At 43.5% G+C, this 26,800-nt stretch overlaps 1 protein-coding gene across 1 annotated transcript in view; it reads left to right on the top strand.

Annotated features, from left to right (window-relative positions):
• GORASP2 (golgi reassembly stacking protein 2) overlaps positions 1 to 19,236 on the top strand; it is a 38,192-nt gene extending 18,956 nt beyond the window's left edge. Inside the window, exons 2-10 of the mRNA XM_072811431.1 lie at positions 2,539 to 2,619; positions 3,703 to 3,906; positions 4,358 to 4,444; positions 5,632 to 5,762; positions 9,263 to 9,395; positions 11,713 to 11,836; positions 15,253 to 15,339; positions 16,408 to 16,518; positions 18,078 to 19,236. Of these exons, the coding sequence (XP_072667532.1) occupies positions 2,539 to 2,619; positions 3,703 to 3,906; positions 4,358 to 4,444; positions 5,632 to 5,762; positions 9,263 to 9,395; positions 11,713 to 11,836; positions 15,253 to 15,339; positions 16,408 to 16,518; positions 18,078 to 18,436 (1,317 nt within the window). The 3' untranslated portion in view covers positions 18,437 to 19,236. The remainder of the gene's footprint in view (positions 1 to 2,538; positions 2,620 to 3,702; positions 3,907 to 4,357; positions 4,445 to 5,631; positions 5,763 to 9,262; positions 9,396 to 11,712; positions 11,837 to 15,252; positions 15,340 to 16,407; positions 16,519 to 18,077) is intronic.
• The last annotated feature ends 7,564 nt before the right edge of the window (positions 19,237 to 26,800 follow it).

Here is a 26,800-nt window from a genome sequence, read left to right as displayed (position 1 = left end):
GCCCTTTTTAGCTAAAAGATAAACTTCTAGCAGCAGCTTCAGTGGAGAATTCTGGGACTGGATCGTTTCTAGAAAACTTGGTTGTTTGGAAATATTCAGAGAATTAGATGATTAAATGAGGACCTTACTAAATGAGAAACGGTGGGGGGACTCCAAAGGTCTATGGCAATTACCTCTTTTCACACCCAGGGTATTTCACATAAAATTGCTAGGCAGCTATTAGGCATTTCACACCTCGTAGATCATGACTCTTTCCCAGCTAGCTGTGATTTGACCTCACTTTTCTTCTCATAATAGCTCCAGACAACTACAGTTTCCCTTTCAGAGTTGCCTTTTGAGGTGAAGTCTGTCTGCCACTTTGAGTTCTAGACATTTTGCTTGGTAATATGCAGAATATAAAATAGCCCTTATTTAAGAAAACTGATTATAAAGAATCTAAACAAGTATGTGCTGATTTTTTTTCATTAGAGCTAACACTTATAAATAATAAATCCCTTTGATATTTAACTTGTTTAATTTGCAAAAGTGATGTAGTCCCAAACTTGGAGGAAATTTTATGTAAAGCAAAGGTTAAACAGTTTTAGTTAAGCATTGAACCATCTTTATAATGGACTATTTCTTCCTGTGACAAATGAAGAAGACCTAGTTTTACTTCTTCAGGAGCAAGGATAGTATAATTTGGTTTTAAATAAATAAAAGGTAGCATTAGTCCAAGAAATAACAAATATATTATTAATCCAAGATTAAATATCATTAGTCTAAGAAGTTTGGTATTAGAGGGACAGATTCTGGGAATAATCTGGGTTCTATTGTGAAAACATTAAAATGATTTATTACTGTGTAGATCTGCTACAGATTTGTGTATGGATGAGTGTGTGCATCTATTATTTGCATGACTTCAGAATTGACTATTAGAACTGTTAGGACTGTTACAGATCATCAGCCTGCAAATATCAAGGCAAACCTCATTTTCACAGGGTAGTTTTGACAGTATAAAATAAAATCAGAATAAAAAGTCCTTAAAACATGAAAATATTTTAGAGGAAATGCAAAGTGCATTAACTTTTTGCTGTTTCCTCATATTACTACTCTTAATAGCTCCTAATATTTTTATTACTTGTAAATTTAGAAAATTTAATAGTTAATTTTAGTCAATTTCAAATTTGGGATGCTAAATATTTGAGTTGTTGAAAAGCTAAGTAATCTTCATCTTCCATTTAAAGTCCACTGTAAGTCTGGCTCCATGCTTTTTCTCCAGTCTTCTTACCAGACTAACAGTTGTAAGATACATTTTGAATTTAACCTCTACCACGAATCAGCAGGACCATAGGCAAGTCATGGGATGATTTCTTTATCTGTAAATAAAGGAACTACACAAAATCTATGGTTTTAACGCTTTATTTGGAGAAATCCTTTGAGAATCTAATGAAAGCTATGGATCTTTATACCTGGAGAACTGCTGATTCACACAGAATGTTACATATAATTTCAGGATCTGCAGTGTTCCCTGAAGCCATCCACACTAACTTCAGTTTAAAGAGCCCCCCTGGATTGTAGGTTTTCTGATTTCCAAAATCTATAATTCTGTATTTCTATCCCACACCATCCTGTTATCTGGCTATACTATATTATCCTTATTTTTTTCAGACTCATTCTGGAATTTGTACTCATTATCTCAACTTTCAGATGTCCTTCTTTTCCCTTTATCTGTCCTCACCTTTAAAACCCTCTACTTAGGGCAGCCCGGGTGGCTCAGGGGTTTAGCGCTGCCTTTGGCCCGGGGCCTGATCCTGGAGACCCAGGATCGAGTCCCACATCAGGCTCCCTGCATGGAGCCTGCTTCTCCCTCTGCCTGTGTCTCTGCCCTCCCCCCCCCCCTCCCCGGTCTCTCATGAATAAATAAAATAGTTTTAAAAATAAATAAAACCCTCTACTTAAAGCACAGTTCAAATCTTTTTTTTTTTTTTTTTTTTTTTCTGTGAATCTTCTTCAGTCAGAATTAATTTTCTCCTTAGAACTTTGTGCTTCCTTTATAGCCCTTAACCTGTTTGGTCCTGTATTACGGTTGGAGGGCTGTGTGTCCTCTGTCTTCCCTTCCTCTTCATATCTGTTCCTTGATGAATTATAAGTATCTTGACATCAGCAGCTATGTTCCCGTTAGTTTTATAATTGAATGGTGCCTTACTAGTAGTAGTCATGGAATAAATGCTTGCTAAATTAATTTGAATTTGTCACTTAGTTCTAATGACTGTCTGTTATGTCATATGCTATTTCCTGGGAAGGTTGCCTTTGTCCCCTGAAAGTAGAAAGTGGTGTGAAATAGAGAAAGAACCACATATATGAGATGAATTTAAATAATGGATTGAATTTAGGGAGCTGCAAGGGCATTATCTGGGAGAGATGAAGAGAAATGAAAGAACTTGTGTTTCCTTAGTGAAATTAGTCTATTTTTACTGAAAATAGATAGGTATTAAAATTTAGCTTACAAATTTTGATTAAGCTTTGTATTTTACATTTTTGGCACTTTTGTTTTTATAGGTACAAGAAAATTCCCCGGGACATAGAGCTGGACTGGAGCCATTCTTTGATTTTATTGTTTCTATTAATGGTTCAAGATTAGTAAGTTAAGCTTTTTGTAGTTTCAACTAAAATATTTTGTAATCTTTTGAAAATGGAATTTTTCAGATTATCTGAGGTGAATGTTTATTCATTAGTTACAATCATTAGATGGAGTATGATACCAGTTTGTAAAAATTATGTTAATAAACATGAAAATGCCAAATACAGAATACTATACCTCCCACTTCAGTGATTATCTTAGGAGAATACAATATTCCTAATATTTTTATTAGGAGACTTTTTATATGTTGAATATTCAATTTTTTAAGCGGAAAGAATTAAGATGGAAAATGTTTGCTTTCTCAATGATTTCAGACTTTTGAATGTTACTGACAAGTGGATTAGTAAAGACTCATTCTCAAATAACTTGGAACTAAATTTCATGATATATAAATAATGTTTTTAGAAACAGAGAGGTATGTTCCAAAAGTACAGAATTAAAACCACCTTTTATAAGTTGCTTTCAGTTTACTTGTAGTAAAGTCTTAAAGGAAATATATAATTTCAGCAAAGGAAATTCTCATGACAGTGGCTACTTGGTTTATTTTTTCACAGCAGTTTTAAGTTTTTGTTCATTATTTATCAGCATCTCCTACATAATGGCCTTTATTCATTTTTGTAATGAAATATTTAACATGCTGCTTCCATTTTTCTTTGCTGCCAATTCCTAATAAATAAATAAAGTGTGTATATAGGAGTGCTGTCCAAAATTAAACCACAACCTCAGCAAATGTTTTAGATTTTAAAATCAAAGTCATACCAACTCTGTTAGTAATATGACTTTTTAGGGAGTATTTCAGTTTTATAGCACTAAAGTCAAGATCACTTCAAATAATGTTGGGTTGCAAAATCTATAATCCATAGTCAGCTATTAGAAAAAAGTCTGAAGTTGGCAACATAGGAGTTCTTAATTTTTGACATTCACTCCAAGAAACATTTGAATGTTAATGAAAGCTTTACCTGTTGGATGTTTTATTTAGGTTGGTTATTAACATTTCTCCAGTAGGGCCATAGGATGCTTATTAAGCTGGGATAATTAATGCTAATTTTTTATTAAGAGAAATGATTTCTATGTGTTCACAGAATAAAGACAATGACACTCTTAAGGATCTACTGAAAGCAAATGTTGAAAAGCCTGTAAAAATGCTTATCTATAGTAGTAAAACACTGGAGCTGCGGGAGACCTCCGTTACACCCAGTAACATGTGGGGTGGCCAGGGCTTGTTGGGAGTGAGCATTCGTTTCTGCAGCTTTGACGGAGCAAATGAAAACGTTTGGCATGTATTGGTAGGTATCAACTTTGACCTGTTACTTACAGTTTAAGAAATGATATAGAAAGGTGCTGTATTCATCTTTGTTGGATTTTAGAGTTTTAGGCTATTTTTGGTTTCTGAAAATTAGAATTCCTAGCTATGGTTAACAGTTTTTAATAATTTAGGAAGAGAAGTAGATATAGATGGCTAAGAACTATTTTTCTAGTGATTCATTCATTAGAAGGAGAAATGTTAAAGCAGATAGCTACAGATAGCTAAAATAATATTTTTAATTTTTATTAAATGTGATTTTTAGCTAGTGATTTAAATATATATATTCTATAGTTTCTGACATCTGACATGTGAATAAGATAGAAATAAAAGGGTTTTTTAAATCACTAAAATTAAGGACTATGAACCATAAAATTTGGAAGATTATTTTATATACATTATTTTTGGGTGTGTTTTTTTTTGTGTTATTCTAGGAAGTAGAATCAAACTCTCCTGCGGCATTGGCAGGTCTTAGACCTCACAGTGATTATATCATTGGAGCAGATACAGTCATGAATGAGGTAATTGTTGTGTTTATTAGTAATGAAAGTTACGTAAAATTTTCTCATTAACGTTTTAAAGTTCAGAAGTATATTTGCATACTTCACATTTAGAGTTGAAATTTAAGTCTTTGCTAATCAAGATAACTTATGTGTCGGTGTTAAACAGAACACTTGGGAGGTGTCTTACAGGGTATGGCTGTGAGGAAAAATACATACCGTGTGGCAATCGTACAGATTTTGTGTATGATATACATAGTCTCTTACAGGAGCACCTGGATGGCTCAGTCACTTGAGCATCCAACTCTTGATTTTGACTCAGGTCATGATCTCGAGAGATCATAGGATGGAGTGCTGCACAGGGCTCTGTGCTCAGCGAGGAGCCTGCATGGAGATGCTCTCCCTCTGCTGCTCCTCCCACTCTTGAACGTGCATGTGGGCGCGCTCTCTTCCTCTCAGAACTTTTAAAAAAAAAAATCTCTTGCATACCTCAAGACTAAATCAGGTGCTCATTTTGGTTACTGATTTCATTTTCTCTTCCCCTTTTTAAGGGAACAAAATTGGCTCAGCTATCTTAATAGATCCTTTTCCTTGTCTGTCAGCTATTGGAAGTATATATTGCTAAATCGAAAATGAGAGAAAAAATAAGAGGCCCAAATGACCAGGTTTTAATAATGAAGAGTAGGGGCACCTGGATGGCTCAATCAGTTGAAAGTCCAACTCTCGATTTTGGCTCATGTCATGATCTCAGGGTCATGAGATCAAGCCCTGTGTTGGGCTCCGCAGGAAGTTGTCTTGAGTTTCTCTCTCCCTCTCCTCCTGCCGCCCCACTCTGTGTGCATGCTCGCTCTTGCTCTCTCTCTCTCTCTCTCTCTCGAGATCTTTAAAAGAAGATAATGAAGAGTAAAAGAAGAATATGTAGAATCTGGGAGTAGAAGAGTTTTGGGTGTAGAGTTTTACTAAAATTACTGACTAGGTCTTAGGGGACTGGAGATGAGGCATTACACATAGGAGATAGGTAAAATATTTGAAACCTTGTTTGGAATATCTTTTTTAAGGAACATATTTTATGTCTGGCAGCAGGGCCCACAGTCTGTACTTTTTAAAAAGTTTTCCAGGTGATTCTGGTATTAGTCAGGTTTGAGACCCACTGTTCTAAAGTTCAGTAACAAAAACAAAAATGTTTTCCCCCTATGATGCTTTTGCAGTCTGAAGATCTGTTCAGCCTCATTGAAACGCATGAAGCAAAACCATTGAAACTTTATGTGTACAATACAGACACTGATAACTGTCGAGAAGTGATTATTACACCAAATTCTGCATGGGGTGGAGAAGGCAGGTAAGGTGGTTTTTTAGACTAAGTTGTGATTGCTTAAACTTACAGTAAATATTATAAACATCATTGCTTTTATTTTGAAACAGTTTATTAGTTTATTATAAGATTTGTCTCTAGAAAAGGAAAGAGCTGACCTAGAATATTGAAACCAGTAATCCATTTTTTTTAAAGCACATGTTAGGGTAGTGTGGTATATATACTACCGTCCTTTTCTTTACTGTTCTAAGAGCAAACAGCCTTGTTTTATTTTGTTATTTTAATAAAATAGTTTTCAGTTTTATTTTCCCAGTTCCCCTCCCCAACAGTGGGATAATGCAAGTGTAAATATCTCTAGCTGCTGGGGAAATTTCTTAGCACTTTATGGAAACTGTTGACTTTCAAAAATGGAGAGACTGGGGATCCCTGGGTGGCGCAGCAGTTTGGCGCCTGCCTTTGGCTCAGGGCGCGATCCTGGAGACCCGGGATCGAATCCCACATTGGGCTCCCGGTGCATGGAGCCTGCTTCTCTCTCTGCCTGTGTCTCTGCCCCTCTCTCTCTCTCTCTCTGACTATCGTAAATAAATAAATTAAAAATTTTAAAAAAAATGGAGAGACTGATTTCAACCAAAAGTTAGACAAAATTGCAACAACAATAAAAACAACATAGAAGATTAAGCCAAGGAGAGAAACAGACTGTAGAAAATCAGTTTTCCAGGACTGTTCATCAAGTCAGTTCCCTATTTCAAAAAAGCCAAAGGAAAACATGAAGACTTAACTTTGCTTCTTTAGGTCTTTCATGTTGTTTAAATTGTACAACTTCTTCGTTATTTTGAAAGGCTTGTGTAATTGAGGAATTCTTGAGCATAAGCCATAATTGTAGGAAAGCCTAGGGTTTGGAAACTTTTCTTTTCTCTTTTTTTTTGGAAACTTTTATAAGTATTTTGTAAAAGTTCCAACATTTGCTGGGAAGAGGATGACTTAGTTGAGACAGAGAAAAAGAAAGACCCTATTTGTTCATAATATCTTTCCCCACACTACCTGAGATTCTGTAGCTGACTATATGTTGCAACCAGAAACCTGGCTTGTTGCAATTTGAGAAAATAGATAGAGGTATCATCTTAAGAATCTGGACTATCTAGAGCAATTCCTGATCAAGTTATTGTCTATTGTCCAGGTTTGTAAACACAGAAGTATGATCTCAAGGCATTCAAAATTGACTCCTTTCAGAGGGGACTGCCTTATATAAATAAAATTTGTAGAGAAGCTGTTGTATTTATTAGATGGTAAATTTTTAAGTTTATAGTGGAAACATTTCCCCTGTCCAGTTAGAAGAGTACTCAGAATAGTATCACAAGAGTACTCGGGGGCAGCCTGGGTGGTTCAGCGGTTTAGCGCCGCCTTCAGCCCAGGGCATGATCCTGGAGACCCGGAATCGAGTCCCACATTGGGCTCCCTGTGTGGAGCCTGCTTCTCCCTCTGCCTATGTCTCTGCCTGTCTCTCATGAATAAATAAATAAAATCTTTAAAAAAAAAAAAAAAAGTATTCGGTAAATATGGAATCAAAGTACAAGGAAGAGGGGCATCTGGATGCAGGTTTAGTATCTACGTTTGATTCGGGTTGTGGTCCGGGGGTCCTGGGATCGAGTCCTGATTCAGGCGCCTTGCAGGGAGTCTACTTCTCCCTCTGCTTATGTCTCTGCCTCTCTCTCTGTGTGTGTGTCTCTCATGAATAAATAAATAAAATATTTTTTTTAAAAAAGTACAAGGAAGAAATTCTGATGATGAAGTCCAACTGCAAAGAACATCACTAATTCTTTAATGTTTCATCTTGCTAAGTACTGCTACGTGCTTGTTCTTGGAGCCCTTTTCTAGGCTCTGGCAATTGTTCCTTTTCTTTAGAAGATATTTTTCTTTTTGACAAGGTTTAATATCATTGATCAGCCATTGCTTTAGACAGATCCATATAGACCATTTTCCTGAGTCTTCCCATTTGACAGATGTGTGTCTCTGGGTTTCATTCCTTATTTAGAGGCTGCTCAGATTTCAGCATATTTCTCTTAGCTTCAGTCTTGGGTTATCTTTAAGTTTGCAGAGGGTCTCACTGTAGCCTCAGTGCTTTCTCTACAACCACTTATTATTTTGATTAATAAGAACCTTGTTTTAAAATGCCCTTACCTCTGAAAGGCTACCATTGATCAGTTTAAATTATTTAATCTTACTTTCTTCCTCTAAATCTGAGATCTAGTTCAGTAAGGATTGCAGATTTGATCATAGAATGGACGAAAAGGGAGCAAAGGAACAAGTAATTTTGTAATATGAAGCATCATTGTAAAATCAGATTTGAATTCAGAAGAGCTGGAGTTGGCCACTGCTTGCTCTCCCAGCTTTTGGTGGTGTAGTATCCACAGAAATAACAGATGCCTTGGCAGGAGGGAGGCACAGAGATACCTGTGTGTGGCCTTCTCAGAAAGTATCAAGTAGTTTGGGAGATAAAAGTAATCATGATGGAAACCGAAGGTGGAATCTGATATGAAGGACCTTACATGTCATGGTCAGGAATTTGGATACACCTCGGGCAGTGGGACCGTGAAATATTGTACCTGTGGGGGTCATTGGTTCCAAACAGAAACCAGTTGTTGTCATAAGCAGACATGAATTTATTATTGTAGAATTTCTCATATAATCAAAGAAACAGCTAAAGAATCAGACATGGGAAGGACAGGACTTAACACCGCTAGGGAGTTTAAAAGGAAGGAAACTGGCAGTTTTCATTAGTACTCTAAAGGGATGGATAAAGCCTTTTTGTTTTTTCTGTCACTCACGAGATTTGCAGCCATGGACAAGAGGGGTGAATTGGCATGGTTTTAGTTATGAGCCATTTCTTGGTTTGGACAAGGTCCCCTGACTGACAATCCCACCAACACTGCACACAGTGTGAAGAAGTAATTCTCCAAAGGGAAAAACGAATATTGGGAGGCCAGCAGACTGAACAGAAGCAATGTGATTATGTCTTATTAGAAAGATGCCTCTGGTGGCAGTGGGAGGATGAAGTAGAATAAATCTGGATTAGTTTGGATTGATTTGTGTCAGGTTCTGAAATTCAACTAGGGGCTTTATAAATGACATCATTGTACAGAAGTGCTTGGAGCTTTTCAGTGGAAAGGCTGCATGTCATTCATTCAGCAAATAATTATTAGGTGTCTGCCATGTGCCAGGAACTGTTATGGCAGTAAACAAAACGAGGTCTCTGCCCTCAAGGACCTTAACATTTTGTTGGGGGAGACAGAAATAAATGTGCAGTGTTGTTAGTTGATGATAAATACTTGAAGGAAAATAAAGAAGAGTAAGGGTCGTGTCTGTGGTGGAGGGAAGGGTGCTGTTTTATGAAGTGTGGTCAGAAGAGACCTCTGATAGGATGACACTGTTTAAAAGAGTGGAAATTGGTTTTGTATTTCAAAACCTCAGAGAAATGTTAGTTGTGATTGATAACAATAACTTTAAGAAAAAAAAATTTTTTTTTGTAGCCTAGGATGTGGCATTGGGTATGGTTACTTGCATCGAATACCAACACGCCCATTTGAAGAAGGGAAGAAAATTTCTCTTCCCGGACAGATGACTGGTACACCTATTGCTCCTCTTAAAGATGGGTTTACAGAGGTAAGACAACTTTACTACCAATGATATCATAAAACTTCCAGTAAAATGAATCATGTCAATATGTATGGTGGTAGCGCTAATGAAGGTAGGGCAGGCGATGAGTTAAGTGTTGACCATGTTGAATTTGAAGTTCCTGTAGGGATATCCAGCTGGGTAGCCTTATGGATCTGGATTTCGGGAACCAAGGAGAAGGCCAGAGATACAGATTTGGGAATCATCAGCAAAGGGAGGGTAATTTAACCTAATGAATGAACAGTGATAAAAATCGTCAAGGAATTGGGTTTGGGCGGGTCAGAGGACTGAGGTTGAAATTTTGAACATTCCTAATATTCAAATGGATGAATAGAAAAGGGATCCAGCAAAAGACGCTCGGGAGAAGTCCAAAGGGAGGACAAAGCTTCAAAAAAAATAAATAAATAAATAAATAAATAAAAAAGGCACATCAGCTATGTGAGGTACTGAGAGGAGTGAAAAATACATGTCCTGGGCAGGGCAGTTGTGTCAAGTCACAGGGGACAGAGGGCAAATAGTGGGTGATAAGGTGAGATGATGAGAGCTGATGCTTGCTGTTTCAACAAATTTAACTGGGAAGGCAGAGCTAAATGCTGTGTGAGGACTATTACAGGATTAAAATGAAACTTTAAGGAATAAGATATTTGTGCAGGCTTATAGGCTTTTAAAATGTTTTCTGTGCAAGCCTCACAGGACAGTTAACTTTTCTTTGCATGAATAAATAAAAAAACAGACATTGAGAAAGGAAACGCTACTGTTGTAAAGAAAGGGCTGCCACCACTGTCATTTTATGGGACACAGTTTGGCCATCCCCAATTCTAAAGAAAGGGAAGAGGAGCTACTAAGAAAGTGGAACCTTTCCTCACTCCTCAGCCCTGCCATAACCTGACAGCCAGAGCCCATGTGGTTACATGTTCAGATTCCTGCTGCCATGTCTGCTGCTCCTTGTCTGTGGTTCCTGTCCTGGATAAGCCTGTGGGCAGTATGAGAAGACCAGTGGGTGAAATGGCAGCTAGTGAAAAGGGCGGGGATTCAGGTTGTGTTGGGATGTGCCGAGGGCACTGGACCTGACAGAAATTGGAGGATCCCGAGGTGAAACTGCCCATCCACAGAATCCACGTAGACTCAGCCCTCCCCCAGCTTGGAAGGTAGAGGTCTGGCTGCCCCACTCATTCATTGATGAGAAAAGATGAGATAGCCTCATGCAGTTACACATCTTGAGACACTTGTAAGGACGCTACCATGGTATTAAGGCTTTGAGCGTTTTCTTCCACGAACAATGAAAGTTAAAAACTGGCTGAGAACTCAGACAAGAGGAAAGTGGTGGGGTTTTAAAGGTAGAGTAAAAATGATTACGGCTATGAAGGAAGAAAAAGGAGAATCTCCCCCTAGTATGGAAGTAACTAGAGCAGTGTGTGTAATGGGGGAGATGCCACATGTCAGGAGACTGGAAGTGACAGGATGGGGAAATTTTATAGTGCATGGTCCTGGACATGTAACAAAAATAGGAAGGAGCGTCTGATGGCGGAAGTGCCAGGTGAAAACTGTTGACAGCTAGTATGATCAAAAAAGGTGTCTGTTAAGAAATAAAACAGATGAGCAAATGGGAAAAGAAAAGAGACAGGCAGTCCAAGAAACAGACTCTTAACTCTGGAGAACAAACAGATCCTAACCAGGGGGTTGGGGTGAAGGAGGCACCCGGTACGGAGGCAGTGACCCACTATCTGTACACCTGAAGCTCCTATTATGCTGTATGTTAACTAACTGGAATTTAAATAAAAACTTTCTGGGACACCTGGGTGGCTCAGTGGTTGAGCATCTGCCTTCGGCTCAGGGCGTGATCCCAGGATCCAGGATCGAGTCCCACATCAGGCTCCCCGCAGGGAGCCTGCTTCTCCCTCTGCCTATGTCTCTGCCTTTCTCTCTGTGTCTCTTATGAATAAATACATCTTTAAAAATAAATAAATACACACATACATACATACATACATACATACATACTTTCTTTAAAAAAGGTATCTGTAGGGCAGCCCTGTGGCACAGCGGTTTGGCGCTGCCTTCTGCCCGGGTCGTGATCCTGGAGTCCCGGGATCAAGTCCTGCGTCGGGCTCCCGGCATGGAGCCAGCTTCTCCCTCCTCCTGAGTCTCTGCCTCCCTCTCTCTCTCTCTCTCTCTGTCTCTCATGAATAAATAAGTAAAATCTTTAAAAAAAAAAAAAAAAAAGGTATCTGTAGGACCTAAGATAGTATCTGTATTTTCTTTCAAGTGAACTTGAGTAATTTTTTCTTTCTTTCGTTTTTGGCAGGTCCAGCTGTCCTCAGTCAATCCCCCATCTTTGTCACCACCAGGAACTACAGAAATTGAACAGGGTCTGTCTGGACTTTCTATTAGTTCAGCTCCACCAGCTGTCAGTAATGTTCTCAGTACAGGTGTGAAGAAATTATATTCTCTTTTCAGCCTACTTTCTTTTTACATGATACTCTTTTCTGTCTCAAGCTAGAATTTTAAAAATTAATGCCAGTGTACTTTGAAAATTGTAAATATGCTCTGCATTTAAACCTCTTCTCAGTATATTTTAGAGTCTGGGCTTCTCTTAGATTGGAAAAGTGGTAGAGTCAGGACTGTACCTTTAAATTCTGTTTACTTGCTCTATTTACTCAACAGATGTTTGCAGTATTCTCTGTGTAGTAAACACTGGAGATACAAAAGTGAGCAGGACACCATTCTCTCCCTGGGGGTTAAGTCTTGCTCAGTGGACACATGTATGTCTTCCTCCCTGTCCTTATTTCTTGTTCTACCCAGTACAGTCCTTCCTTGGTTTAGGTTTTTTCCAACAGCTTCATCAATATATAAATCACGTACTATATCACCCATTTTTCAGTGTATTTGCAGAGTTGTGCAACTATCACGTCAGTCAATTTTAGAATACCTCATTACCCCAAAAGAAACCCTATGCCCTATCAGTCACTCACGGTTTTCCCCAACCCTTCAGGCCTAGACAATTCCTAGTTTACTTTGTTTTTCTGTGGATTTGCCTAATCTAGACATTTCATGTGATATGCATGGTTTCTGTGACAAACTTCTTTCACTTAGAATAATGTTTTCAAAGTTCACTTGTGTGGTAGCATATATTAATACTTCCTTTTTATGGCTAAATATTATGTTCCATCATATGGACTCCACATTTTATTTATCCATTTATCAGTTGTGGGACATTTAGGTTGTTTTTACTTTTTGGCTGTTAGGAATAATGCTACTATGAACATTTGTGTACAAGTTTTTGCGAGAACCTGTGTCTTCATTTTTCTTGGTTATATTCCTAGGCATTGGATTGCTTGGTCACGTGATCTAGATTTTGATATTTCTGTAGAGTTTATTTTTCCATTGCCTTTTTTAAAAACACCTGTTTTCTGATTTTGTTTCTTCATAATACCAAGAGTATATTTTTACTCAATAAATGTTGACCAAGTGAAATACTGACATAGTTTAGTTTTATTTCATTAATACTTATTCTTGAGCTCCTTTTAATATTTGTGTTCTAGTAGAATATATTCTACTTGGTCTTGGAATGGACTTAATAGATGCATTCACCAAGATGTAGGTATGATCTCTGTACGTGGTCCCCTTGTTCAAATCCCAGCCCTTTTCACAGTCTTTATTTTTGTTCCCAAAGATAAGTTCTAGATATAATTTAAAATTTCAATTTTTTTAGAATTCAAAATTTCAGACATAGCCAAAAGTAGACACCACGGTATTATGAACCCCCACCACCCAGCCTCACCAGTTTGCACTATGGTGACATGCTTCTGTACCTCCTACTCTTTGCTGTTTTTCACCCCGGCTTTTTTTAAATATAATTTGCATACCATAAAATTAACTCACTGTACACATACAACTCAGTGATTTTTTAGTAAATTTATGGAGTTGTGCAGTCATCACCACAATCCTGGTTTAGAACATTTCCTAGAGGAAATGAAATATGAATGTCATCAATATCAAGTCATAGATCAATTGGGAGGGAATCGAAAGTTTATTTCATTTGAGTGGCTTTGGAATCCTTTTGTCTGTTGTGATTTTTCTCTTGGATTCCATCAGATGGTCTTCTAGTTTATTCCTGAATAGACTTGTACAGGTGCAAACTGTTCTGTGTCTGAATAATTCTTTTCTCTTTTTAAGTATTCCAGTGCCGTATCAGAGCTCTTCTGATTTTGAAATAGCTGACATCTCTCTTCAAATCTCAGTTTCTTTTTGACATTTTAAATCTCCCCTCATTACATCATACTTACACTTGTATTGTCTTGTAAGCACATGCACTGAGATCCCTGGCCTTGTTCTACTGTAGAGAAATGGCTTCTTGAATGTTAAAAGACAGAAATGTAAATCAGTTGCTCAGAAGACACTGAAATCAACATCTTCACTTTGAGTAAATCAATTTAAAAAGTGAATATTCTAGCAACGTGACACACTTTTATTTTTTATTTACCTGTCTTTTTTAATTAAATTGCTGCAAAGTAGCCCAGTAAGTAACTGTAGAAACATTAAAAGTGTTTTTAAGAAAATAAGAAAACTTTGGATTTGCAAATTTGGGAATTATAATTTAGAAAATGAAGAGATCATTTTGAAGTGATGTTAATCAGTACGACCTTTTCAGTGCAGTCCCTCGTGTTTCCTGTCCCCTCCCGTGCTTGATTTTTCTGCAGATAACTCACACCATTTTACACATGCTGTGTATTTTACTTTTTTAACATCAGTCTCCCTTTTCCTGCCCCTCATCAGAATATATCCTGAAGGTAGGAATTTGTAATTTCTTTATGCTATAGAGTGCCTCAGTGCCTAGAACAATGTCTGATATTCAATAGGTGCCCTCCAAAACTTTGAATGAACATATCGGTCACCCAACTTTTCTGCGAATCTGATAAAAGCAAAGAACCCTCCTCTACTTTTACATGCCTCCCATTGCTACAGAAAAGAAAATACACGAGAAAAATAAAGAATTAACTGTCTGAAAAGTGTTGCTTCATACTTTGAGGCACAGTTCATTTCTGCTTACCATATTTTAGCAGATTTCTGTAAGACAGAATCTGGAATCCATGTGCATTACTCCCGTTGTTTGGACAGCAGAACCTCTCATATGAGTGAGTAGGTGGTAAACATTAGTAGATAACCTTCATCATTTAGTATCCTAAGAGTTACTTGCATTTGAGAACGTAACCTCCTCAAGCTGACGTTAGTAAAAAGACTTCAGAGGAGTGTCACAGAACCTAAAGAGCAAGAGGAAACGGAAATTCAGGAAACCAGGTCATTCTCCATCTCTGGAGGCCCGCATACTCTTGTCTTTTTCAGGCCATCTGCATCATCTCCCCTCTCACAGACCAGCATTCGTGGTTTCACAGAGCATGTGCCCCCACTGCCCCCAGCAGCCTTAGGTTTATGTGACGTCTGGTGCAAGAGTCCAATAGACATTGACTAGACTCTTTGAGTCCCATTTCTGAATTTCTGAGACAGTTTTCTAATCTAGCCCTGCTTAGGTCTGGAGTGTGTGTGTGTGTGTGTGTGTGTGTATAAAATTCTTGTCCAGAGAGCTTAGCTGGAGTGGGTTTGCAGAGCCTTCTACCCTCTTAGGCCGCACTCTGGTAACAGTCTTCAGTAAAGGCCACAGGCCAAGTATGCTGACCAGCTAAGACAGTGAGGCAGCCTGAAACTAGGACTGAATGAAGTCCCAGTGAACGAAGACCTTGCCATACTGGGAAGGGGAGGGGACTGAAGACTCTCCTAATAACATCTGTCCATTCTTTATCAACTGAATTTGTTAGATATTTTTTTAAAGATCATGTTTTTGTTTTAGGTGTACCAACAGTACCATTATTGCCACCACAAGTAAACCAGTCCCTCGCTTCTGTGCCACCAATGAACCCAGCTACTACATTACCAGGTAAGCAGCAGGAGACCAGAGATGTATGTGGTAATAATAACATTCCTAGTACTGTGCATCTTTAAAAACAGTGAAAAAATCTTATACCTGTGTGGTGATTTTTTGTCTTTTAATCTCATTTTATCTTTGCTGTAACTTTATGATAAATTAGAGCAAGTGGCAACAAGCTGTCAGGTACCAGCTGTTAGCTTTGAGCTCAGGCTCCTTATGCTCAGCCAGCTACCCATCCAATGCAGCATGAGGCAGGAAGGAGGAATGTGTAAAAGTTCTGTCCTTCAGTGCTTCCTTAGTTGGGGCTCTCTAGTAGTTCTTCAGAGGAATAGGCATCCTGTCCCGAAAGAAAGCGTTCCATATTAGGTTGTTCAGAAGCTCTAACATTAAGTTAAATTTTTATATTTCTTACTGTTCCCAGTGAAGACCAAGTGTCTTTATCCATCAGATAACAATCAAATATTATTTCAGAGATCAAATATACTTGTACTGTGAGAGCCTTTAATCGTATGACTAAAGATGTCATTACACAGACATACTAAACCATTAATAAAATGTGTACACAGATACACAGTGGCAGAGAAGTATGGTAAAATGTTGACGTGGGAATTTGAATGAAAGGTATGTGTGGGATTTCCTTATTTAAACTACTCATGCAACTCTAAGTCTGAAATTATTTCAGGAAACAAAATATTAAAAAGCCAGAGGGACTGTAAACCTCAGCCATCAAAGAGAATTCTGTTTAGTTGCATTTACCGCCGCACTAGCTGAGCTCCATCAGCCCTTTCTCTACGGCACGCAGGCCGTGGTCATTCTGGCTCTCAGATCTGCAAGTCCTCGTGTGTTTTAACACTTGCCTACTGAGCCATCTAATCACTTAGATCACTTAGGTACAGAAAGACATTTCACTTAAGTGAGATGTTTCGCTCTTGTTAATGTCAGACACAGAACTGCCACCCAGTAAGTGGACGTCTGGTGTTCTCACTTTGAAGTGGGTAGTATTCTTTTCAAAACACAAGGATTGAATGTTTTCCCCAGAGGAAGTAGTTTACCTTCTGTTCTCTGCCTTCTCTCTAGGTCTGATGCCTTTACCAACAGGACTACCTAACCTACCTGCCCTCCCCAACCTCAACCTTCCCACACCGCACGTCATGCCAGGCGTCAGCTTACCAGAACTCGTGAACCCGGGTATGTTGCCCATCCTGCCTTCCTAGGACTCTGTCTAATAAAAAGCTTTTATCCAGGAAAGCAGATCCTCTATTGCACTTTTTTCTGGAAAGGTTAGATCGGTTTAACAGATTTCAGCTGCTTCAAACAAATATTAATCTCTTTTATCTAAAAAGCTTAAAAAAAGAAAATATTTTTGTGATTCTCCTCCTTGGCCGCCTCTTCTCCATTTTCCTCTCCTTGCACCCTGACAGCCCAAGTAGCATAAAGACAATTGCGGAAATAAAGCCCAGTGGTGTGGGCATTGCTGTAACTGCTGCAGACAGAAGGCATGTGCAGCTCACCCCGTGAGCGTGCATGGACTCCCCATGACTCTCCTGTTCTGGGCGGCTGCCAGTGGTGCTTGTTTGGAGCAGCCAGGCCGAGGACCTTGGGCTGGGAGATTCTCATCCTCGTTCAGCTGGCTGCATTTGTTATTTGATGAATCTTCTCTGTTATTAACAGATGTTTTTATCATCAAAACTATTGAGATAGTTTAGCTACAAATAGTTAAGCTAGCCAATATTCAAGTGTTTACACTCAGATTTAATGCACTGGTGGAAATGAAGCAGCAGAGGGCCCAATAAATCTGCTCTTCTGGTTAATGAGTACCCACATCACCTTTAACTTAGAGGTGGCCGCAGGTCAGGGCTGTCATTTCCTAATTTCCGTAGCTAGGCCCATGAGTGATGTCGCTGAGCGTACGTTGTCCTGTTTCTGTCCGGATTATAACTGCCCCTGCCGTGCCGCTCCCTATCTGCATGTGTGCATTCCCTGTCCCCATTAGCCTGTTTGCTTTTCAGCACAGTGGTTTAAAAAACAAAGGAAGACTGTAAACTCTACCATTTACTTATCTTAGCACTCCCTTTGTTTTTTCTTTTATGCCCTGTATTCTTGGCTTCTTCTGCCCTTTCCCCCAAATTCACAAACTCTTAAGAGCTTTGAGGGTTTTGCCAGCCGCGTGGTTGCTCTGAATGCGTTGTACATCCTACCTTTCCTTGATTTCCTAATACTTTTTCTTCATTCTGCAGTTCAAATGCTTGAAGTGTATTATTGGTCACAGTAAACCCACCAGGTGTAATGGTTGCTGGTCAGTCGCAGGGCTTGACCCGAGGCTGGGTACTTGCGGGGGTGCTGGGCCGCCCCCCGCCCTTGCTGCTGTCTGTCCAGAGGGCAGCTCCGCCTCGGCCTCACCTGCCGGGGTGAACGGGGTTCTCCTGTCCTATGCGAGGGTGGCCGCTTTGCCTGCTGGGTGTGCTTCTGTCTGTTCTGACTGGGAGACTCACTTCTCTGGAGTGGCTGAGCCACGGGGAGGTTCTGGAGTGGAGAAGCCCAGAACCGGTCCTCCTGGCCAGCTGCTCTTGTGACGGGTGTTTAACTCTGGCCTGGCTTCTGCCTGAGGATACGCAGAGGTTGTGATTTGTGTTGTCTCTCCTTGGCTTCAGTTCCTTAATGAAATGCAAATTAAAACAGTCATGTGATGATGACTACTGCTTTTTTAGTGCTGGGAGGATGTGTGATCTCTGCCGTTTTTGTCCTAGGTTTGCCACCTCTTCCTTCCTTGCCTCCCCGAAACTTGTCTGGCATGGCACCTCTCCCCATGCCATCCGAGTTCCTCCCGTCATTCCCTTTGGTTCCAGAGGTGTCTTCTGCAGCAAGCTCAGGGGAGCTGCTGCCCTCCCTCCCGCCCACCGGCAGCCCGCCCTCCGACCCTGTCACAACCACCGCAAGGGCAGATGCTGCCTCTGCACCCGCACCCACACCCACACCTGCTGGGGATGCAACGCCTCCCACTCACAAGGCCCCCGGCGCTGTCGAGGACAAAGTCTGCGAATCCACCCCGACCAGCGAGAAGCCTGTCTCCGCAGTTACGGATGCAAGTGCCTCCGAGTCACCCTAACTTCGAACCGGTCTTCGGAAGCGGCATGGTGGGCTTCCCCAACTGCGGGAGCGTGTCTGGAAATGCAAACTATCATTAATTTCACACTAGTTTGTACCGTATCTGTAGGCATCCTGTACATAATTCTAAGGGGAAAACTAAGGAAGAGGACGTGGGCTTGGGGCCTGCCGAGTCGGGGTGGGGCCCACAGGCAGGGTTGGGAAGTGTCAGAGTGCTTGTATTTTAAAACAACCAAAAAGAATTGTAAGAGTGGCTTGCTGCCAGGTTTCCACTGCCATTCTTGGGGGTATACATCTTTGGGAAAGGTGGTGACAGGGCATCCGCTAGGCTCCCTGTCGCCCTGCTGCTCCTTCTGTAAGAAAATGAAATATTTTATGCCTAGTACTCACACTCAACATTTCTTGTATTTTGTAAATCGTTTTTGAGAATGCAGACCACCTCACTAAATGGTGAAAGGAAAAGCTATTTTACTTTTGGTCTCTGTGAGTCACATCCCTCTAAAGGTTTACATGAAAATTCCAACTAAAGATGTTTGTTAAAAGTTACACAATGTGCACTATTAATTGAACATCTTTTTATTCAGCCTATACACAGATCTTTGTTTAGAGCTCTCAGAATTACTCAGATAACATTTTGTAACTGCTGCTGTTGCTTTATACGTCCACCGTAAAAATGGCATTTAAAAAGAAATAAAGGAGATGTTGCACAGTTTTAAACCAGAAGGTGGCACTTTGTGGCTACTTATAATATTATAGCTCTACTGGAAAACATAGATACAGCAATAAATTACAGTAATTTTATTTTTTCTTCTTGTGGTGCATTTAAATGATGACTCTTAATTACCATGTATGCTCTTGTCACTCTCCAGTATGTCACACATCTTTAATGTAATTTTTCATGTCTTATGTTTGCTTTTTCTTAAGTTTTCTAAGAGATGGTAAGTTAAGTGGAATTGATTTATTGAATGAAATTAAATGCATATTATATCTGTTTTTTAAATAAGAAAAAAGAGGTTCATCAGTTATTGACCTGGTGGTAGCATGAATGCCTAAGGGAGCTGCACCGTGGTTCACCTGCAGTTCCTCAGCCAGAAACTAGACTTAAGTGGCACCGACCCATTGCCCTCATAGGGGGCCCAGCACCAGCCAGTATTTAGGGTGTATCCGCTTCTGGAGCCAGGTGTGTACTTAAAGCTCAGCTCCAACTCTAAGCATAGCTCCTTTTGTTCGCATTGTAAATATTTCTAGAATATTTCTCGCAATAATCCTGTTTTTTGAAAAAGAGCTTATAACAGGAAAAATCTTCACAGGCATATAACAGGTAGGAAAAGTATTTAAATGTTAGAATTTTTTAGTTTCCAGGATAGGAGGAGGTTGGGCAGTTGTTATTACATTCTAAAAGATGCTCATATTTTTAAAAAACGTCCAGGAGATACCTTAGTGGAAAGTACATAAATACATTTAAGCTTTAAAAGTGATTTATTTTTATTTTTATTTTTTTTAAGATTTATTTATTCATGAGAGAGAGAGAGAGAGGCAGAGACCCAGGAGGAGGGAGAAGCAGGCTCCATGCTGGGAGCCCCATGCGGAACTCGATCCCGGGACTCCAGGATCACACACTGCGCCAAAAGCACACTCAGCTAAACCGCTGAGCCACGCAGGGATCCCTTAAAAGTGATTTAAAAAACAAAAACAACCCAGCAATTCTTCCAATGCAGTGATTACTTTTGTGAGGTCACACTTCTCATTTGAGAAGGACAGTCCTGGACCGTCTTTCCAGAAGAACATCCATACGCATATATAAAACCTAAGCTCTGAAGAGAGAGGGGTTCTTGGCGTTCATTTGAAGGATGGGCACAGACTTGGCCTATGGTGGCTCATTGAATCTTCTTGTACAAAGCACTTATTTTAGATAATCTCTGCTTCCTTCTGAAAACCTGTTTAAGTGTTAGATGGTAGTAGATCCTGTACTGGTGCCAGAAACACGGATGTAAAAGGTCGTGTCCCTGCCAGGAGGACACTTAACTGTGGCCGTGCTAAGGGAGGGAGGGTGGGGGTGGGGGTCGGGGTGCGTCAGTCCTCCGGGCACTCCAGAAACACTGCTCTCACCATGGGGATGGGCTTTCTGGCCAGCCCACGAGGGGAGGATCACATGACATCAATTCCCTTTGAACCCCCTGTGTCACACTGTATTCCTAAGTGCACACAAGAGAGACACAAGGCAGTGATGGGGGAGGACATTGGTTTGGAATAAACTGCATTATCACAAATAGTCAGAAAATAATGGTGGCTTAAATAAAGTGTATTTCTCCCATGTTCAGATAGTTGGTTGGAGATAGTCTGGCAGAGGCGGGGCTGGTCCACTGCAACGTCCGAGACCTTAGCTCCCATCTAGAGGCCTACAGGGTCTTTCCATTTCCATGGTCATGCCAAAGACTCGGGTGGCAGCTGCAGCGTCAGCCGTGCCATTCTTGTTCCAGCCAGAGAAGGTACCTTCCTCGTTCCTTTGGGGACGGTTCAGAGAAGTGTCCTGTCACAGTACGGTGGCTTATATCCTTCAGGCCAGTGTGGAGTTACATGGCCACTTCCAGCCAGAGAACCGAAGTCTTTATCCTGCCTTGTGTTCAGCCACTACTGAGGAGGAAGAAGAGGAGCCAGTGAGGCCCAGTGAACAGCCCTCCTGCACCCACAGCGGGACTGAGCCCTCGGTGAGGCCCACATGCAGCACCACTGTTCACACCGAGGTTTGGCGGAGCCAGAAGAGGCCATGTGGTGAGGGTGCTGGGAGTTGGGGAGGTTTCTGAGAGGCAGCATTTGACATAAGGAACTACTTAGGCAAAGGAGAGGGCAGAGACCTTCTAGGTTAGGGACATGTTTAAGGAATGGCAAGGAGAGTGCACAGGGCTCCTGAGGGCCGGCCTGGGGAGTTGGGGCTTTGTCTTAAAAATAGGAGTCACTGAAGGGGCTCCATGGGGTACAAGCTCGGATGTGCATGTGAGAAAGCCAGGGCTGCAGTGGTCCCTCCACAGGGCCACCAACTCAGAAATGAAGGAAAAGAAGGGAAGAGCTTCAGGGCGGATGGAAGAAACAGACTTGCTGCTGTCAACCAGAGGGCACTTTTTTTTTTTAAGGATTTTTTTTTAAGGATTGATTGATTTGAGAAAGAGCCAGGGAGGCAGAGGAAGAAAGAGTCTTAAGCAGGCTCCATGCTCAGCGGGGACCCTGAGATCTTGACCTGAGCTGACTGCACCACCCAGGCTCCCCCATCCAGAGGCGCCTTTGACAGCGAAGGCTGGGGGTGATGACTTCAGCCTCCCCCTTTGGTTTTTGTTCCTGTTTTATCCTTAGTCCATTATTAAGCACACTTACCAGGAAGAGTAAAGTTTAGCTCACTCCCTGATAATTGAAAAAGGAAAGGAAAGGAAAAGGACTTTCCTTATTTGTGAGATGCCAACTAATGTTCAAGGATGGCTCTGCCTTGGCCTGAAGGTGAAAGCCTTCCCTTTAATTATCTGAGCACCCAGTAAGTGTTTCAACCCCGGGCTGCAGTTGGAATCACCTTGATTAGAATATGGATTCCTGGGCCCTGGGAGTTTTAAGAAGCTTCCCAGGGCATGGGAACCACTAAACACTGACATTTCTCCTCCACACTGAACCTGTCCTGTCCCTTGCTACCGGTAGCAGCACCTACCCACACCACCTGGGTGATTGAACCAGACTGTTCCAGAACTTGTGGAGGTAATAAGACAACATAAAGGGTCATTGTCTACTAAGATGTTTTCCCACTTAGCAAAATGCCCATGTTAAGAGACGATTTATTGCTTATTATTTTATTGCTGATACTTTTTTGCCTTAGATCTAGGAAGAACAGCTTCCCGCATTGCTAACCAACGCATTCCTTTATAAGCGCCTTGCATAAAAGCCAGTTTGAGTAAATAGAAGACCAGGGAATCAATGCCAAGCATGAGAAGCACAGGCCAGTGGAAGAGCAGGTGGGCTGGCTCTCAGGCTGGGAGCATCCTGGGCCCCGGGGGGGGGGGGGGGGGGGGTAGAGAATGCCCTGCTCCCAGAGGCAGCCGGTGGCAGTGGGGTCCCCCAGCTGTGGGAGGCCAGGGACAGAGCTTGCATCTGTTATAGAGCAGCTGAGGGCTGTGTGCAGAAAAAGCCACCTCTCCAGGGAATCAGGCGAATGTGGGTGCCCTCTGGCCACTTGGCCAGTTCAAACAAAGCATGAGGAAACCATCCACTGGTGGAGGTGGGCCCCAGGGACTTTCAGTGTTATCAGTTCAGGTTGCACAGTATTTCCTGGCAATAGAATTCCCCTGTTCCACGAAGGCCACTGGGACTCAGGATACTAACAGTATGTGCGGGCAGCCCAGTTGGCTCAGCGGGTTAGCGCCGCCTTTGGCCTGGGGTGTGATCCTGGAGACCCAGGATCGAGTGCCACGTCGGGCTCCCGGCATGGAGCCTGCTTCTCCCTCTGCCTGTGTCTCTGCCTGCCTCTCTCTCTCTCTCTCTCGTCTCTTGTCTCTCGTCTCTCCTCTGTCTCTCATAAATAAATAAATTCTTAAAAAACAACAGTACGTGCTCACTGCTGGTGGGATGAACAAGGAAGCAAGGGGTGCTTGGCTGGCTCAGTCAGTAGAGTGTGCAACTCTTTTTTTTTTTTAACTCTATTTTTTTTATTTTTATTCATTTATGATAGTCACACAGGGAGAGAGAGAGAGAGGCAGAGACACAGGCAGAGGGAGAAGCAGGCTCCATGCACCGGGAGCCTGATGTGGGATTCGATCCCAGGTCTCCAGGATCGCGCCCTGGGCCAAAGGCAGGCGCCAAACCACTGCGCCACTCAGGGATCCCAAGTGTGCAACTCTTGATCTTGGGGTGGTGAGAGTGAATCCCACATTGGGTGTAGAGATTACTTAAGAAGATAAATAGATAAACTTTTGGTTTTCTTTAATAAAAAAAAAAAAAAGGAAGCAAGTTGCTGAGCCAGCCCTGCAAAGCCACTTTCCAGGACAATCTGGTGAAGAAGAGGTAGCAAACAGGCTTCCCTCCCAGACATGGTTCCTTTGAACTGGCCTGTATATAGTAAAATGTGAATTGATTGCCAACATTACAAATAAAATTTCACATAAACTCAGATTTCTGGTTTCTCAAAAAGTCCCAAGATCTGGCAACACTAAATCCTCAGTCCACAAGGAAAACAAGGGCCCCCATGAGCCTAAATCCTTCAGTTTGCTCTAGTCTCCACCTGGCTTACTGGTTTCTACCACCTACCTGGCCCACAGGCATTTGAATTTGCAGTGTCTCAAGTATTATTTTGGAAGGGATGGGGAAAAAACTGGAGGCTTCAAAGGTTAGATGATCCAGAGCCCAGAGGATTCAGGATCAGAAAACAAGATTCTTCTGGGGTGGCTTAGTTGGTTGAGCCTCCAACTCTTGATTTTGGCTCAAGTCATGATCTCAGGTTTGTGAGATCAAGTACCGAGTCAGGCTTGCACTGGGTGTGGAATCTGCTTGGGATTTTCTCTCTCAGCCCCTTCCTCCCTGCCATCTCTTCTCCTGTAAAAGAAAAAAAAAATTCTATGGCCTCGAATCCTGGTGCAAGGAAAGTGGCTCACATTTGCCCAGCTCCAACGAGGCTGGCCTGACTTGAGACTGAAACAAGTAGGTTTGCCTGAGGTTGTGGGGGAAGCATCTCTGGGGCATTTGAATTAGGGTGTCTGGCGGTGGGGTTTTGGGAACTTCTCAGTTCTCTTACACACATGAATTGCCAGAATCTTTAAAAAACACATTTGAATTGCTTTTTAATCAACAAAAACAATGGGATCATTTCCATGTCAGGGAGAAATGGGAGACTAAGGAACCAGGGCTGTGTAGCCTGGAGGGCGGGGGGTTGGCAATCTCCAGCGGCATTTAAAAGGACTCACTCTACTAAAACCTCTGTCACTGTGGCCCTAGGTTAGAATTATCAGCGACACTTGCACTGTGACTGATTTACAATATTGTATTTGTAAATCGGTTTGGCTAGAAATGTTCCTATGTTCTAAATGTTCAGACAGCTGTGCTGAGCAGAGACTCCAAGAGTCCGCATGGTTTTGGCACTTAGATCTCTGAAAATAATGATAGCGTCACATACAGGGGGCATAAGGCCTCTAACATGGTTCCGTTGGGGATCAGCAGCTGCACAACCCGTGTGCTTTGGGGCAGGGGGAGCCTAAGTGGGAGAGCATGCTCTGGTTGTGGGGGCTCCGACAGGCTCCTGTGGCCGAGTCCAGGGCCTCAAGAGCTCATGCCGTGAACAAGGCATTCACCCGCCTTGGCCTCTGCCACGTTTCTGTTTTCTCTTTTTATTTTCCTGGGATGGCCAGAAATAAGGGCATGTAGACTCATAGGCGATGAATTTCATTTTTCCAACTTCAGATCTCTACCAGGCAGCTAGTGCATAGACACATAACCCCGGGGGGGGGGGGGCACCCGCAGTGCACGGGGTCCTCGGCCCGAGGCGTCGCGGCCCCAGGGGAGGAGAGCGGCGCCCACCGCACTGGCACCGGGGCGCGGACTCGACCCTGAGCTCGCCCCGGTTGCAGAGGGTGACCCGTGGAGGAAAACTGGGTTTTCTCATCTTAATACCGATATATTTAACATGTATTGAAAAAAAAAAAAAAAAAAACAGTTGCTTCGGATAAGGCGAAAGTAGCTTCCCTAACAAATGAACTTTGGTGAGAAGGAGGAATCCACAGTCCGAGCTGACGCCGACGCAGGTGCCAGGCGCCATGTTGGGAGCTTTCTCGTCGAGCCCCGGGCACCCCGGCCAGGGGACCGCTAGCTCCACGCGGCAGCTCGGAAGCCCGTTCGCACCGCCCGGGAGCGCTGCGGCAGGAGCCCGGCCCCGGGCTGGGCCGTCCCCGCGGCGCCCGCACTGACCCCGGCCCGGGACTCCCGCGCGGCCGCCGCCCGCGTGCAGGGGGAGCCCCGGCCGCAGTGCGCGCCGCGGCCACCAGGTGGCGCCGCGAGCCCGGGCAAGCTGCGCGGCGTCAGAGGCCGCGGGGTCTCCGGGCCGGCCTCGCAGGGCCGCGGGGCGGGGCGGGGGCCGCCCCGAGGGTGCGGGCGTTCGGCGGCCGGTGGCCGGGGTGCCCCGGCTTGGGCCCCCGGGGCCCCCGCTTCCCCCGCCCGCGCAGACGTTTATCTGAGGGAAGATGCTGAAAAGCCAGGGTGCGTTCTCCAAGAGGAACCTGCCGCAGAGTTTTGTGGGTTTTTTAAACAGATTTTTAAAATTTGTTTATCAATGAGAGAGAGACACAGGTAGAGGCTCCTCGCAGGGAGCCCGACGCGGGACTCGATTCCAGGACGCCAGGGTCACGCCCCGGGCTGCAGGCGGCCCTGACCGCTGAGCCCCCGGGACCCGCCCCACAGTTTTAAAGTAAACCTGTGCGGGGATCCCTGGGTGGCGCAGCGGTTTGGCACCTGCCTTTGGCCCAGGGCGCGATCCTGGAGACCCGGGATCGAGTCCCACATCAGGCTCCCGGTGCATGGAGCCTGCTTCTCCCTCTGCCTATGTCTCTGCCTCTCTCTCTCTCTCTCTCTCTGTGACTATCATAAATAAATAAAAATTAAAAAAAAAATAAAATAAATAAAGTAAACCTGTGCGCGTCGGGGTCGTTAAGATAAAAGTGCAAAGGCCTGCGGATGCCCGTGAGCCCCGCGGCTCCTGCAGACGCCTTAGGAGCCTGAGGCCGGGCGCGGGGTCTGGCTTCCCCGGCCCGGCTCCCCACGCCGAGGGTGAGCCCCAGGGCCTGGCGGCAGCTGCCCCCCTGCATGGCCCCCCCGGCCTGGGTGCTTCCCCCCTGCGTGGGCCCCGGGCCTGGGTGCTCCCCTCCACTGCATGCCCCCCCACCCGGGCCTGGGTGCCCTCCCCCCCCCGGGCCTGGGTGCCTCTGCGTGCCCTCCCCCCCCCCCCCGGGCCTGGGTGCTTACCCCCTGTGTGGGCCCCGGGCCTGGGTGCTCCCTTCCACTGCATGCGCCCCCCCAGGCCTGGGTGCCTCTGCGTGCCCTCCCCCCCCGCCCGGGCCTGGGTGCTTCCCCCCTGCGTGGGCCCCGGGCCTGGGTGCTCCCCTCCACTGCATGCCCCCCCCCCCCGGGCCTGGGTGCCTCTGCGTGCCCTCCCCCGCCCCCGGGCCTGGGTGCTTCCCCCCTGTGTGGGCCCCGGGCCTGGGTGCTCCCCTCCACTGCATGCCGCCCCCCCCGGGCCTGGGTGCCTCTGCGTGCCCTCCCCCCCCTCGGGCCTGGGTGCTTCCCTCTTTTGTGGGCCCGGGGCCTGGGTGCTTTCCCCTGCGTACCACCCCCCCCCCCCCGGGCCTGG

This window comes from Canis lupus, chromosome 34, assembly GCF_048164855.1.
Source record: "Canis lupus baileyi chromosome 34, mCanLup2.hap1, whole genome shotgun sequence".
Classification (NCBI taxonomy): domain Eukaryota; kingdom Metazoa; phylum Chordata; class Mammalia; order Carnivora; family Canidae; genus Canis; species Canis lupus.
The sequence above is the reverse complement of the archived record's forward strand: the minus strand, read 5'-3'. Positions and strand labels throughout refer to the sequence as shown.